This window comes from Sus scrofa, chromosome 2, assembly GCF_000003025.6.
Source record: "Sus scrofa isolate TJ Tabasco breed Duroc chromosome 2, Sscrofa11.1, whole genome shotgun sequence".
NCBI lineage: Eukaryota > Metazoa > Chordata > Mammalia > Artiodactyla > Suidae > Sus > Sus scrofa.
In genome coordinates this window covers 5,347,241-5,363,830 of record NC_010444.4, presented here as the reverse complement: position 1 = coordinate 5,363,830, position 16,590 = coordinate 5,347,241, and the positions used below count along the sequence as shown (strand labels likewise).

The 16,590-nt window shown below is 46.8% G+C and overlaps 1 protein-coding gene across 4 annotated transcripts in view; it reads left to right on the top strand.

Annotated features, from left to right (window-relative positions):
- The window catches only part of KDM2A (lysine demethylase 2A), a 119,110-nt gene continuing 108,551 nt past the window's right edge, over window positions 6,032-16,590 (top strand). Inside the window, exons 1-2 of one of the 4 annotated variants that reach the window (XM_021077212.1) lie at window positions 6,032-6,132; window positions 8,226-8,349. In XM_021077212.1, the coding sequence (XP_020932871.1) occupies window positions 8,308-8,349 (42 nt within the window). In that variant the 5' untranslated portion in view covers window positions 6,032-6,132; window positions 8,226-8,307. 4 annotated transcript variants of the gene reach the window in all.

Genomic DNA, 16,590 nt, shown 5'->3' with positions numbered 1-16,590 from the left:
ATGGTTCCTAGTCAGATGCGTTTCCGCTGCATCATGACGGGAACTGTGCTGCTTTTTTCATTGATTCAGGGAACACCAACAAGTGAGTGCCAACTCTGCCTGGCACTGTTCTAGGCACTGGGCATGCATCAGTGGACATGGACAAAATGAACAAAACTTCCTACCCCCTGGGGCCCATAGCTAAGTGGAATTTTCTTTCTTTTTTTTTCTTTTTTCTTTTTTTTTGGCTGCACTTGAGGCAATCCAAAGTTCCAAGGCTAGGGATGAAACCAGTGCCACAGCCATGACAATGCCAGATCCTTAACCCTCTGAGCCACCAGGGAACTCCCCAAGTGGAATTCTACATGCAGTTCTTATTGTTTATAATGACGATTGTTCTCTTCGTATGTAACATCTTCATGGCATCTCCTCCTTGATGCAAAGACCTCAAGGGGTAAAAGCCAAGTTTTCTAATTTTTCAAATGTTTTTCCATCCAAGCATTTAATTTAGTCTTAAGCACACGGTACTCGGTAGCAAGACAAATCATTCTTGCAGGGAAAGAAATAAATAAAAGAAATAGGAGAACCAGCAATCTTTTCTACATATGTTGTCTTGGGCATTCCATTGTGGCACAGCAGGTTAAAGATCCAATGTTGTCACTGTAGCAGCTTGGATTGCTGCTGTGGCATGGGTTCCATCCCTGGCCTGGGAACTTCCACATGCCACATCTGAAAGAGTACCAGACTTAGCCAAGCCAAAGCTGACAAAAGGCAGTGAGTGCCCTCAAAAAAGATGGGCCAAGATCAGACCCTCTGGGAGGATCAAGGGACAGGCCTTAGTGTTTAGGCAACTAGCCCTTTGGGGACATGGCTTGGACATCCCATGACTATGAACCATCGCCAGCTGAGCCAGCACACCAGCACAAGGTTGCAAACAGTCCTGAAACCCTAGGGTGACAGAAACTTCCCCTTACCAAACACAGGTGCGGTGAGGCCCAGGGCTCAGCATGTTTCAGTCCCACTCTCGGGAAGGACAGGAAGCCTTGCCCTTTTGTAAGTGGAAGTGAGGGTGGCCTGGCCCCAAGGCACAGCGAAGGCTCTGACAGAACAGGTGGATCCCAGATGCTGGTGCAGCTGCCTCACAGCTGTAGTCAACTCCAACCTCAGGAGAGGTGGGTCTGTGCAAAGGCAGGCCAAATGCCTGGAGAAAACGGCAGCAAGGAGAGACTGGGCGGGATGGCTTTTGTCCTATAGTCCCACGGAAAGGGCCAACTGTGTTCCAGGAAACATAAGGCTCTCATGCGCCATCTCCGTTCAATGACACCAGAATCTGCGGGGCATTTCTGGCCTCCGTTCTTTTCCTGATCAATTCAGATTTTACTTTCAGACTCAAAAGAAAACTTTCTATCCCTTAAACTCATAACCACCCAACATCTAATCTTGATTCCTTCTAGAGTTAACACAGTAAGTATGTGGTACTGATTTTGGAAGGTCTTTTGAGGGATACAAATGTGGCCTGGCCCCTGTCTTCAATGAACTTCTAGTCTAGTGGAGGAGGACAGAGGAAGATGTTGAGGAAATGAGCAAGTCATAAAACTAGAGGGCACGTGATTAGGATGCACCAAGCACGGGAGAGGGAAGCGGACAAGCAAGTTCTGCTCTGCTGTTGACAGGGTACACGACATGGGCATGGCTGGGGAAAGGAATGAACACAGACGGGGCGGAGCCACAGGGAGGTCGAGAGAAGCATTAAGAGAAAGAGACCTCAGGATGATCAGGGGATGGACAAACAGAATCAGGGAAGAGAGAAAAATGGAGATCAGAGACATCGGGCTGGTGCGGAGAGACTAGGATCCAGGAAAGCAAAGAGGAGAAGCTATGAAAAAGTCACTCCTTACACTCTCTGTAAATTTACTTAACTATCAAAACCTCTTAAACATGTTCCTTAAAGCTGGTGGTTGGAAATACAGTAAATGCTCGTAATCCATGGCTATTACGGGCCAGACACTGAGCTCTAAGACATTATTCATTTATTTCATCCTGAGAGTTAGGTATTTTTCCCACTTCACATATGAAAAACCTAGGCTTTGAGGAATTCACTAGGACCGAATAGCTGGTAGCCAGCAGAGGAGACGTTCCGTCTCTGATGCCAAAGCTTTTTTTTTTTTTTTTTTTTTTTTTTTTGTCTTTTTCTAGAGCTACACCCATGGCATATGGAGGCTCCCAGGCTAGGGGTCTAATGGGAGCTATAGCCACCGGTCTACACCAGAGCCACAGCAATGTGGGATCCGAACCGCGTCTGCAACTTACATCACAGCTCATGGCAATGCTGGATCCTTAACCCACTGAGTGAGGCCAGGGATCGAACCCGCAACCTCATGGTTCCTAGTTGGATTTGTTAACTACTGAGCCATGATGGGAACTCCTCTGATGCCAAAACTTTTAAATTACTGGCTATCTTACCTCCCAGGGGACCTGTGAGACCAACTTTTCTATTTTGATTTAGACCTACATTGTCTGGGACACCCCTACTTCCTCAACATTTAGGGAGTGCAGAGAAATGGAAATTGTTTAACTTACTTGACCAGACTACAGGGTTCTCTTTTCACTTGCTAAAGACTCCCCACAGAAGTGGGTGATCTGGATTTTGACTCTCACCATTGGTTGTGTCTTAGCTTTGCTCAGAAAAGGAGAGATTCTGCAGTTCCCGCTGGGGTGCAATGGGATCAGCAGCATTTGAACGCAGGTTCAAACCCTGGCCTGGCACAGTGGGTTAAAGGATCCGGGTTGCCACAGCTATGGGTAAGTCGCAACTGTGCTTTGGATCTGATCCCTGGCCAGAGAACGCCACTTGATGAGAGGCGACAAACAAAGAAAAAAAGAAAGCAGAGATTTGTTAATATCATATTAAGGCACCAGCTTATTCCAGTCAGGGATCCTCTTTGAAATGTTTCTGGAAGGAATTTTTCTTTCTTTCCATCTACTACTCGCTCCCTCTCCATGCAGCTGCAGTTGGAGTCATGGAGTTGTTCATAGTTCTTGTGGCCTTCATGGGGCATCCCCAAGCTCTGTTCTCCTTGAAAATGGCACTTTTAGGGCAAAGCAGCTCAGGATGTGCCCTTGCCAGGCAGAGCCACTGTGATTGTGGGGGAAATCACTAGCCATCTGCCTAGCTCTTATCTCACCCTGCATGTCTGCTTTGGAATATGAACAAAGCCTGCCTGTGGAGAAACCATTGTGTCTATCTGTTTAAATGTCCTTTCCCCCAACGCAGACTACTTAACGAATGGTTTTCAACTGGAAAAGAGCTGCAGCAACCTGACAAACCTTCACTTGCCGTCCTGTTCCAAGTTTAAGTACTGCAATATTGGTTTTGGAGGCTCCTTAGGTTTCCTCCCAAAGCGCCCACCTGAGTTAAACCTGTAGGAGGCATCTGTTATCTGAAGGTGAGCAACTCAGTTCGCTGAGGGTTAATTACTTTAAGGGGTCCTGAATTTTAAGAAGGGCAAGTCCACCGTGAGCTTCTGCTGGAGGCCTCCTCCTCTCTCCGTGCCCCCAAGGATGTCATGGGTTTAGGAGGATGAGTGGGAAAGAAATAAAGCCGTTTCTCTTGCAAATAGCAACGAGGCCGAACGCTTAGTCTGACAACGGCAAAAGTCTCTTTCTCTTAAAAACAAACAAGCTGTTGCTTCTTCTATACCTGCAGAGAGGAGTTCCCATCATGGCTCAGTAGTTAACAAATCTGACCAGGAACCATGAGGTTGTGGGTTCGATCCCTGGCCTCGCTCAGTGGGTTAAGGATCTAGCATTGCCGTCAGCTGTGGTGAAGGTCGCAGACGCGGCTCGGATCCCACATTGCTGTGGCTGTGGCATAGGCCAGCAGCTACAGTTCTGATTAGACCCCTAGCCTGGGAACCTCCATGTGCTGCAGGAGCAGCCCTAGAAAAGGCAAAAAAAAAAAAAAAAATATATATATATATATATATACCTGCAGAGAGCCAGATGCCTATGGGACCACATCTGGCAGTGCCAGTGTTAAAGACTGCTGCCTTGCAAATATATTTCACTACAGTCTGAGAGACTTAGGCTTTAGGCCTGATAATTTGGGGTGAAGATCTGCATTTGCTCTGAAAAATCAAAGAAATCCGAACAAAACCGGTATTAGAATAAAGAATATTTCCCAGTGGCAGGAATGCTAGAGGGTGATACCATAGTAATAAACCTTTTGTTGTTGTTTGGGAGACGTTGCAGTCTGGTATCCCAGAGCGCTAAACTCCTGTTAGAGTAGTTATGCAAGCTGTTTAACCTTTCTGTACTTGGTCTGTCTTTGAAGGGAGTATAAATGCTACCGGGCACTTTAGCTCGTCTCCGAAGGAGGTGAGACTAAGTAGAGAATATCTATCAAGCTCCCTACGTGGGCATGGAGAAAAAGCTCACGTGGTAATAAATAGTAATAATACCTTGGGTTTACACACGGCCTTTACTCTAGAGTTCAAACCTTGGTAGGAAGAGAAGACAGCATTATTTTAACGGTCTTTCTCTAACGTCTTCCCTAAAGAGTTGGAGGTTGTTTATGGAAGTTGTTGTGATTCACTTCATGCCTTTCCTTTCTCCTCCATCCTCGGGATCCAAGGAATCAAGAGTTTAAGGGGTGGGAAACCAGGGCAGGGAGAAAAAAAGACCTGTGTGACAACCTCTCAGCAAGAGCCTACTGAAGCCGACAGTGCGGGCCCGGGTGCGGACCGCCCAAGCCACGGTCCTTTGTGGGATTTATAATTTAAACGGGCCTCAAAGCACGAGATTGGCTGGGGGATGCCCTGATCGCGGCTGGGCTGCTCGCATGGCGCGTTGCTCAGATGCCTCTGGCCGGGCTCCGTCGACGTCCCCAGCCCGCCGGCCCGTCGGGCAGCCTTCGAGCCGCGGGAGCCCGTTCGTGGGCAGGGCTGGCGCGGCTCGGGCGGCCGCTGCCCCGTCGCTGACCCTCGCGCGAAGCTGCGCGCACCCAGAGAAGACATCTTCCCGGCCCGGCCTCCCGCGCCCGCCGCGCCTCGGGGCGGCGGGGTCGGCCCAGGGGCTGGGGACGGCTCGCGCACCCCTCCGTGGGGGGCGCCCCGACTCGCCGGGGGCGGGGTCACGTCCCACCCGGGCCGCCGGGGGCACGGGCGCTGCGGAAAGCTCTGCGTGGCCGAGGAGCGGGGGCTTCCAGGGCCACCTCCCCGGCCGCCTCGGGCCCGCGGTGGGCGCGCCGGCCGCCGCCGCCCCCGGGCCGTCGCGGAGACCACTCCCGCGCCTGGTACCTGTGGACGCCCTTGTCAAGCGCCCGGAGCTCCCCCGGGGGAGCCGAGCCCAGGACAGACATGCTACTCCCGTTTCCTGCCCCTTCGGAGCGGCGAGGAGTGGGTGAGGCGGGGCCGGGCTGCTGCACCCAGGAGCCCCCCCAGCCGAGCGCGGACGGGCCCCGCGGCGGGGGCGCCAGGGCCTGCCCGGGGGATGGCGACCAGGCCGGCCTCGGCCCAGCGGCCGGCGCGCGAGGGGAGGGCAGCCGGCGGGAAGGCGCCTCTTCCCTGCGCCCCCTCGTCCTCGGCAGCCTGGCCGGCCGAGCCCAGCGGCCTGACCCGGGAGCCCCCGCTTTGAGGCGGGCAACGGCTGCCCTCGCCCAGGCCACCCGGCCTTCAGGTTGTGTGACTGTGACGGGCTGACTGGGGCAGAAGGCGGTTGAAGGGGGACGCGCCGCGTCTCCCCACTGCTGGGGGGGTGTTGTGCTTGGTGGGGGGTCGGGGGTCACCACCCTCCCCAGAGAGGTGGGGGAGGGCTGCCGGCGCAGCTGGCCGGCTAGGGGCGGGGTCACAGAGGCTAAGTGTGTGTTCGAGCGAGGGCGTTTGGGGGGCAGGGCGCGCGCGGAGGCGGATCCGCGGCCTGCGCGCAGGCGCGAGCAGCGGGCCCGGCCCGAGCCCTGGAAGAAGGCCGACGGGGAGCGGGGGCGGTGGGCCGGCGGGAGGGCGGGCAGGCTGACGCGAGGGGGGGCGGGGAGCCGCGTCGGCGTCGCCGGGCGCGGGCGATTCGAGGCCGACGCATCCGCGCGTGCGCGCGCCGGCAAAGTGTCCGCGTTAGAGGGGAGTGACGCGTGCGCGTTCACGTGCACCCGGGAGAGCGGTAAGAAGCCAAGGGAGACTTGAAGGGGGTGGGGGTGGAGAGGCGAGCCGGAGGAGGGGTGGGGAGGCGGCGCCTGCGCAGTACGCCGCGGAGGAGCTGTGTGTATGTGAGAGTCTGACGGGTTCAAAATGGCGGCGGCTGCTTCAGCGGCTCCTCCTGTGTGAGGGAAACAACACCCCTCCCCGGCAGCGGCGGCGGCGGCGGCGGCTGCGGCGGCTGCGGCTCGCAGAGCACCTTCCCAGCGGCTGGGCCTGTCGCCGCTCTGTCTATCCTGGGCAGGGGGCGCTTCGGGAGGAGGGGCAACGCCAGGGGGCCCATCCCCCGGAATCCCTCCTCTGCGACTGGGGAGTAGCCGGGGGCTCGTCCCGCAGCGCGGAGCCCGGGCTGAGGGGGAGACGCGAGGGGAGCCCGGGCCCCCAGCCCGGCGCGCCGCGCCGCTCCCGCCCTCTCCGCCCCCCGGGGCCGGGGCCCGCGTTCCGGGGGGCCGGGGTGGCGCGGGCAGCCTCGGGTCGGCCGGTCTCAGCTGATCGGCCGCCGCTCCCGGGCTCTGGAGGCGGCCGAGCCGCTGCTCGCCGAGGGCACGGTGAAGAGGGCGCTCCCCGCGGCCGGGGCTGGCCGGGGCTCGGGCTCGGGCTGCCGACCGCTGGCCCGGGGGAGGCGGGGGCGCCCCGGGCTCGGCGCCGAGGGGTCGCGCTCCCCTCTCCTGACGCCTCCGACTCCCGGTCTCCAAAGCCAGAAGAGGAGGTTTGATTCAGCAACTGTTTCCTCTCTTTTCCGGGTCGCTCTGACCCTCTGGATACTGGGTTGATCCACGGAAAAAACCGAAGACGACGTTTGGGATTTAATTTCTCCTCTCAGTTTTTTGGAATCTTTTACTTCTCACTTGGACAAGAACTCACGAGCAAAATCCCCGGTGAGATTCCCCCCCCCCCTTTGGAAGTTTGGTTCGCTGTGTTATCTAAAGACTTAATGTAAAGTTTCTATTTCTTTTTCCAACGGGTGAATGAACCATTGAAACGCCTTTCCCTGGGGGAACCCGGCGAGATTTGCCATTTTTTCTCTCCGGCCCAGTCCGCTCTGAAGCCTGGGCAGTCCTCGCCCGGGGGGTGCAAACACGGTTTCCCTCCCGACTTGGGGCGAGGGCTTCCTCCAGGAGGGCTCTGCCACGAACTGCACTTGAACTGTGTCATCGGGTCCTCTGGTCTTGTTGCAGTTTTGGAAGGATGCTATTAACGTGGCCATAATATAGTTACTAAAAGGGGGGAAAAAACCCTGCTTTCCCTATGGAAGCCATTATCCCTGAGAATAATTTGAAAAAAGAAAACCTTTCTTGGTATTAGGGATCGACTGTCGCGCAAACCGGTCTGTCTTTAATTTTTGAAAAAGATGTATTTTGCTAATTTCTATAGGTAAAAGTTGTTTATTTTATTACTCTAAACAGAAAGCTCTGATAAATTTTTGTTTCTGATTGGCAACTCTCTTGCGTTTGTTTCAGAGTTGTACACATCTCGTGTTGGGGTGGAGGGTTGGTTTGGGAATGAAAAGATACGAGGAGTCTGGGAAGGAAGGCGACGATTGTGTACGGATTTACCAGAAGTGTATGGGAAATTGATTTGGAGTCTAATTCTTGTTCTCTTTTTTGTATAGTTTATCTTTTCTTTTCCTTTAGCTTCTAATAGCCAATGAGAGAGAACTCATTTGGTGTGGATCTGGGTTAGTTCAGTGGCTGCTTCACCTGATCAGCTCTCTAAGAGAGAAAAATCTTGCCCCCCCCCCTTGGCTAATGCTTCCATGAAGGGGAGTCTTGCTTATTGTAATCCTGTGGGGAGAAATAAGTGGTGTAGCCCGTCTGTGAGGAACTGAAACCAACATTTTTTGCCTATAGGCCTCAGACAATTGTAATGTGATTAATGTTGATCATGACCTGCCTGGAACCACTTGCTCCAGAGCTGAGAGGTCCCAAACTAATGAAAAGGAACTAGATTTCTCAGGAAGCCTTTAATTTACACCTAATCTTAAGTATCTCATTCTGTGAAAAGAAAGCTTGAGTTTGAGGATGAGTTCTCATCTCTGCTCATATCATTATTCTTTAGTGTTGCAATCTGGTTCCTAAGGAGGAAGAGGAAGGCAGCCCTGGAGTGGTTTCTTTCTGTAATTTCAACAGAAGAGTGAGAGATGGAACCCGAAGAAGAAAGGATTCGTTACAGCCAGAGATTGGTTAGTATTTTCTTGTCATTTTTTTTTTTTTTCCAATTTTGAGGCACAGTAACTATTTTGTTTCCAGTTGTGAACACACTGTGATTAAAACTTCTCAGGTGGCTTTTCTCTGCACCAGAGGGAGGAGGGAAGGTGTATTAATATCTCTTTTGGTTTTTAGGCCAAGTAGTTAGAGCCTTAATATTCATCCTGTTTGGAAATGGATTTGTATGTAGCCTTTAACTTCTGTAGAAACCATTGTAGATCAAAGAATTTTGTGGATTACAACATGATAAGGATTTCTAATTTTGCAATACTGACATTGTAATTAATCTAGTTGATTAATTTAGATTAGAATGTAAATTTTAGGGGCAAAACTGCTTGAGAAACGTTAGTTCTTTATAACTTTTAGATTATGGTGTGCCAAGAGTCATTGCTTTGAGCTGGGGAGTAGAACTATGGATTTTTTTTTTTTTTTTTTTTTTTTTAAACGCAGATCAACTCTTACAGGGTTGAAAGTGATTGAGAAAAGGTAGAATTCTGGATGCTGACAGAGTTGTGTATTTTGTATTTTGGGAGGGATATATGAGATAAGATATATTTCATTGAAAGAAATTTTTACTTAGTAATCATTTACTTTGTGCATAGGAATACTTTGTGCTTTGGGCCCTGCTTTCCTCTCAAGGTTTCCCTATTGGAGTTTAAGAATTTGATTTCCGTTTTTCCTAGTTAAAGAGAGCTTTATTAATATTCTCACCATATGTTCATTTCAGAAATATGAATTTATGTTTGTAGAGTGGGGAATGAAGAAAGCCACAGAATTTTATATATTATGTAAAATTGGGTGAACTGAAAGACCTGGATTACTAAAGGAATTTATGGTGGTTTTATTTGGCTCTGCATTTTAGACTGAATTTAGAGGAAAAAAGAGTGATTTGCTAACCATTTTCTGATCATCTCCGGACTATTCTTTTTTCCCCTCCTTAATGTAACTGTTAAAAAGGTATGGAGTGTATATCCAGTAGGCAATATGTTCTGGCAACCCTTGGTGTCAGAGATTTGCTTCTTGTCTGTGTGTTGAGATTATAATTCTTTATCTCCAACTTTTAGAAATAAAGTGTATCGTTAGTGGACTTTTGTACATTTAGGATTTATTTTTGCTTTGACGTTTCTTGGATTTAATTTTTCTTTGGGAAAAGAAAAGAAGATCCTGCAAAACTCTTTTCCCAGTTACTCACTGCTTCATGGAATTCGTTTTTATCATGTCAAGCTGGTAGGATTGTTGAGCTCTTTCGCATATGTCTGAGACATCTTGGGATCCAGTCTTTCAAAGCAAGTTTTCACGGTTTTTTTTAACAAGGTGGGCAGGTGGTGGTAAGGAGATCCAAGGAATCTGTGACTTTTGTCCCGGTAAGATTTTTTTTTTTAATTGTAAAATGATTGCTGCTTGTTGCACACTTTAACCTTTTCCTTATCTAGGATATTTTTTCTTTTGGTTTATGTACTTTTGTAGTACTGTAAGAGGATACATCAGATATTTTGGGAGAATCTTTCTCACTTAGAATTTTGGGCAGTGATGTTAGGGTTTAGGGTAACTAATGTCTGTTTTCCTTTCTAACATTATATGACAAAATTATATCTGAAGTGTAAATCCCTTCCGTAACATAACTTTTGATATGAGAGCATATTGGCAGTTTATTTGAATGGCAGTCTGCCTTCCAAGCTTTTAATGTCTCTGTGGCAAGAGCTCACATTACAGAATTCTCTATTGATTAAGTTAGATATTTGAGGAATTTTAAAACTAACATGAGGGCATAAAGACAGTTTTTTATAGTAAATTATAACACTGTGTCTCTTTAAAGTAGGTCAAAGTGTATAACTTATTTTTGTTTTGCAATTACTGGCCATAGAACATAAAGTTTGAAAGAGAAACAAAACTACAGGCTTACTGATTTGGTTTAGTGCTCTCATGCTACATGTTTGTCAAATCGAATTGAATCACCTAGTACATTCGTTATAGTGTTATTGACTATTCTTGGCTATTACTTACATATCATTCTAGAGGAGAAAACCAAAATGTTCATGTCTCTGTAATATACCTTCAAAATAGTCTCTTGGGAGAGAAGATAGACTACTAGGATTAACAGTCTGAGTGCAAACCCATTTTGGAATATGAGTGACTTTTTTGTATTTTGGACCATTTATCTGTTTATTAAAAAAAAGAGTTGTACCCCTACATGTATTATTCATGATTGACTAGATGTTTTTAATGCTTTTAACTGACATAGCTATTTCAAGTGCACAGAAAGAATAAAAGAAGTTTTGATGTGTTTATACCATCTTTATGACAAATTATTATTTTTTTGTTTTTGGTTTTGGGTTTTTTTGTTTTGTTTTGTTTTTTTAAGGGCTGCACCCACAGTATATGGAGGTTCCCAGGCTAGGGGTCTAATCAGAGCTACAGCTGCCAGCCTACACCACAGCCACTGCAACGCCAGATCCAAGCTGTGTCTGAGACCTATACCATAGCTCATGGCAATGCCAGATCGCCAGATCCTTAACCCACTGATCGAGGCCAGGAATCTAACCTGCAGCCTTATGGTTCCTAGTCAGATTCGTTTCTGCTTCGCTACAATGGGAACTCCTGACAAATTATTTTTTAAAAAACAAATAGCTAGTTTCAAAAAATTGGCTTGTCTTGGGAGTTTCTGTCATGACTCAGTGGTGATGAACCTAACTAGTATCCATGAGGATGCAGGTTTGATCCCTGACCTCGCTCAGTGAATTAAGGATCCACTCAGTAGGTTAAGGATCTGGTGTTGCCATGAGCTGTGGTATAGGTTGCAGATGTGGCTCAGATCTGGCATGGCTGTGTCTGTGGTGTAGGCCAGCAGCTGCAGCTCCATTTGGACCCCTAGCCTGGGAACTTCCATATGCCGAGGGTGCGGCCCTATAAAAAACAAAAAGTTGGCTTGTCTTTTGCCAACTAATATTTGTCTAGTACATGTGGAAGAGACTTACACCTTTGAAGATGGTGTGTATTTGTAGATTTGGGGCATAAGCTCTACTCTTTGGAATTAGAACATGCACTTATTTTGCAGTGTAGGAACTACAGGGGAGGGTAAATGATGTTTTGACATTTCTTAAACAAGACATCATTTCATTTTGTTTTTAATGATTAGTAGTTTTGTGTATAGATTCCTAGAATAAAGCCAGATAGATTTGCATAGCAAGTGGATATACCTGAGGAGGTAGTAAAGTGAGAGGGATAGAAGCTTCAATTTTGGTGATGGATGGATATTTGGTTGTCCTGAGGTACAAATGATTTATTCTACATTTCTAGTAAATTCAGATATAGAACCTTATTGAGAAACATTGACAGGTACTAATTATGGAACCTTTTTTCCTTTATGTGGTTTCAGGAACCAAAGTGTTGAAGTAGTTGTGGAGGTTTGTCATGGCCATGTATGTTTAAGTGTTCACTTATAGGAAATGTTCAGCATTTATTACAGTTTCTTAATCTAAAATGTTAAGTCGTTGTCGGTTGATGATCTTTTAGGTTTTTGAAATCATACCAGTTCTGAGTAACTCTTGTTATTGCATAGAAAATCAAGGGCAAAATAAAGTGCATCTAAAGTAAATGCTTAAGATGAGTTACAGCTTGTATGGAAAAACTTTGCTAGCCCCTGCCAAAGGCAATTGTAGAAACAAACGAACCCCTAAATCAGTGTAAAAGAAAGTGAAGACAGTATAGTTTAGGGTAAAAATATAATGTGTATTTTTTTTTATCTTGACTTCACCTGAAGGTAGAGTGTTATCTGAAGGTAGAATTTTTTTTTTTTTTTTTTTGTCCTTTTGTAGGGCTGCACCTGCGGCATATGGAGGTTCCCAGGCTAGGGCTCCAATCGGAGCTGTTGCCGCTGGCCTATGCCAGAGCCACAGCAACGCCAGATCTGAGATGCTTCTGCAACTTACACCACAGCTCACAGCAATGCTGGATCCTTAACCTACTGAGTGAGTCCAGGGATTGAACCCGCAACCTCATGGTTCCTAGTCAGATTTATTTCCACTGCGCCACAACAGGAACTTCCTAGAAATGTTGATTTACTTGAGAATTCAGCTTGCTTTTCAGTCCTAATGATGAGGATTAAGAGATTTTCTTTTTTTCTTTTCTGTTTTTTTTTTTTTGTTTGTTTTGTTTTTTTGTATTTTGCCTTTTCCAGGGTCACTCCTGCAGCGCGTGGAGATTCCCAGGCTAGGGGTCTAATCGGAGCTGTGGCCGACGGCCTACACCACAGCCACAGCAATGCCAGATCCGAGCCTCGTCTGTGACCTACACCACAGCTCATGGCAATATCGGATCCTTAACCCACTGATCAAGGCCAGGGATCGAACCTGAAACCTCTTGGTTCCTAGTGGATTCGTTAACCACTGAGCCATGACGGGAACTCCATAGGATTAAGAGATTTTCTAAAGGATGTTATACTAAAGGATGTTCAATCCTTTTAATGTGCCGTGCATATGATTCTCTCTGAAATAGCTAAGTCATTTATCTGTCGCAAGAACTGAGGGCACTGAACCCTGATGATATTCTCATCTTTCTTTGGGTTACCCTTGATATTGTCTCCCCAGGTTCAGCAGCAATTACCAGATTACTCCTTTTACAAACAGTCCCACATTATTTTGTTTTAGTTTTTTTTTGGCTGTACCTGCAGCATATTGAAGTTTCTGGGCCAGGGATCAAACCTGAGCTACAGCAGTGACCCAAGCCACTGCATCACAAGAGAATGCCCAAAGAGTTCCATTTTGAATGTCCTCACTCTAAGGTCTTTCTGGCTAGGAATAGACCTAGGCAAAATAAAAACCTAATTTTAAGCCATTTTTTCCATAATTTAGCATATTGTTCATAGCTAAAGAAAATTACAGATGGTCTAAATTGTTGAATTTGCTTATTTTAATTATTTCATTAGACTTAACTATCAATCTCTGTTGCTGGAGCAGTACATTGTTCAGATGTTGCAGCCTGCTTCTTGATGACGTAGGAAAAACTTATTGGGTGATTCAGAATGCAGGTGATGAGGGAGCTGATTCTTTATACTTACACATCAGTCTTCCACAGTAACCTGTATTTTGGGGACCCAGAATGAGGACTGTATTTAAGCCCTGCCACTTTTTTTTTTTATTTGGCCTCACCTGTGGCTTGTGGAAGTTCCCCTGCCAGGGAGTGAATCCACACCACAGCAACAGCCTGAGCCTCTGCAGTGACAGTGCCAGATCCTTAATTCGATGACCCACACAGGAACTTCCTATCACTTTCTCTTGTTTTATTTTGTGAGCACAATTCACTACCATACTTAACTTTGTTCCGATCTCTCCATTAGAGTGTAAGCTCTTTGAGAGTTGGGACTTTGTTTTTGTTTGTGGTGTCTACTGGACACTTCGAATAGTGCTTGACACAGAAAGTTCAATTAATAGCTTCAGAAAGAGAAGAAAGTACTCTGCAATATGGAAAATGCTCAATAAGTATTTGTTGGTATTGTTGAAAGTCCTCATAAGTACTTTTTTTTTTTTGTCTTTTTGCTATTTCTTTGGGCCGCTCCCACGGCATATGGAGGTTCCCAGGCTAGGGGTCGAATCGGAGCTGTAGCGACTGGCCTACGCCAGAGCCACAGCAACTCGGGATCCGAGCCGCGTCTGCAGCCTACACCACAGCTCACGGCAACGCCAGATCATTAACCCACTGAGCAAGGGCAGGGACCGAACCCGCAACCTCATGGTTCCTAGTCGGATTCGTTAACCACTGCGCCACAACGGGAACTCCATAAATACTTTTCATAAAAGAGTTTTCTTTTTTTTCCTTTTTTTTTTTTTGTCTTTTTAGGGCCACACCCACAGCATAGGGAGGTTCCCAGGCTAGGGGTCTAGTCGGAACTACAGCTGCCGCCGGCCTATACCACAGCTCACAGCAACGCCAGATCCTTAACCACTGAGTGAGGCCAGTGGATGCCATTCGGGTTCTTTAACCACTGGGCCATGATGGGAACTCCAGTATGAGTTTTCTTGACTGCTAGAAATAGACCACTAAAATGGAGGAGAGTTTGCTGTACAGGGATGAACAAAATATCTGGATATTGGGTCTTGTGATATATATAAGAACCAGAAGGTCTAAGCTGTAGCAAATAAAAATTTAGGCTTAGCACACATGCCACATGAATAGTATTTAGGCTGTTAGAACAAATAAGAAAATGTCTAGTTAAGTATAAAAAGCTCAGTCTGAATTTTAAGTTCTCTTACTGCAAATCCTGTCCTAAACCTTCTATGTCAAGATTTTTGCTGACTTTAAGACAACTTTAAAGTTGTGAAGTTACAAGTGATGGTGTTTGTGTCACTCTCAAGTCTTGGTTTTGACCATTAAGTCAGGGAATGGATGCACTTACTGTATATGACGCAGAGGGACATAACATTCTTATTTTATGTCTCTGTTTACTTTTCTTCTTGGGCAGTGGGCATCAGGTTTCATTAATTTACTTCCTTTATCTGATTTTTGGAATAATAACATATTTTTGCTTTGTGCTTTTACATCAACAGAGGTTAAAATCAGTAAGCATTTATTTTGCGTCAAGTGCTAGGCTAGGTTCCTTCAAATACATTACCTTATTTAATCCTCAATCCTGTAAGGAGTTCCTGCTGTGGCGCAGTGGGTTTGGCGGCATCTTGGGAGCACTTTCGGGGTGCAGTTTTGATCCCTGGCCTGGCACAGTGGGTTGAAGATCAGGCATTGCTGCAGCTGTGGCTTAGGTCATGACTGTGGCTTGGATCTGATCCCCAGCTTGGGAACTTGATATGCCTCATGGTGGCCAAAACAGGAAAAAGAAAAAGAAAAACAAAACAAAACAACAACAAAAAAAACCCTGTAAGGTAAATGGTATAATTTTGTTTTATTTTTTATTTTTTGGTCACACTGAAGCATGTGAAGTTCCCAGGCTAGGGATCAAATCAGCACAACAGCAGCTTCCCAAGCCACATCAGTGACAATGCTGGATCTTTAACCCGCTGAGCCACAAGAGAGCTTCTAGATGTTATAGTTTTAAACCTTGATTTTTTTTTTTGGCTGCCTCATGGCATATGGAGTTCCCGGGCTGGGGATCAGGCCTGAGCTGCAGCTGCAGCAACACTAGATCCTTAACCCACTGTGCCGGGCCAGTGATTGAACCTGTATCCCAGTGCTCCCAAGATGCTGCCAATCCCATTGCGCCACAGTGGGAACTCCAAACCTTAATTTTTTTATTATGGAAAGGTCACAAAGTCTGTAAGGGGTGGAACCAGACCTTGAACTCTGTGCTTCTTTAACACTGTCTCATCTCTGATATTTCATACAGAAAACAAATGATACGTACACTTTTGTTGTAGAACATTGTAAACTGAGTACTTTATCTTTTTGGGGGGCTACTTTTACAATTTCTTTTCATAACAAATATGTTCTTAAGTGAGATACATCCTAAATGAGATAGCTACAAATACTTGACAGCTAATATTTGATCATGCTGAAAAATGGGAATTCCTGGTGTGGCACAGCAGAAACAAATCCAACTAGGAAGCATGAGGTTGCGGGTTCGATCCCTGGCCTCGCTCAGTGGGTTGGGGATCCGGTGTTGCTGTGAGCTGTGGTGTAGGTCGCAGACATGGCTTGGATTTGGCTACAGCCTATACCAGCCTGGGAACCTCCATATGCCACGTGCATGCGGCCCTAAAAAGACAAAAAAAAAAAAAAAAAAAAAAAAAAAAAAAAATTGGGAAGTTCCCATTGTGGCTCAGCAGTGTCGAGCCTGACTAGGATCCATGAGGATGCGGATTTGATCCCTGGTCTCACTCACTGGGTTAAGGATCTGGCATTGCTGTGAGCTGTGGTGTAGGGCACAAATGTAGTCTGGATCCCACATTACTGTGGCTGTGATGTAGGCTGGCAACTGTAGCTCCGATTCAACCCCTAACCAGGGAACTTCCGTATGCTGCAAGTACAGCCCTAAAAAGCAAAAAAAAAAAAAAAAAAAGCACATTCTTTCTTCTTTGTGAACTTTGAACTTATCTATTAAAATAGCAGTATTTGGAGATCCCTTGTGGTGCAGTGGGTTAAGGATCTAGTGTTGTCACTGCAGTGGCTTGAGTCATTGCTGTGGTGCGGGTTTGGTCCCTGGCCCTAGAACTTCCATATGCCTCGGGCAAGGCCAAAAGAAAAAAAAGAAAAAAAAAAAAGCCATACTT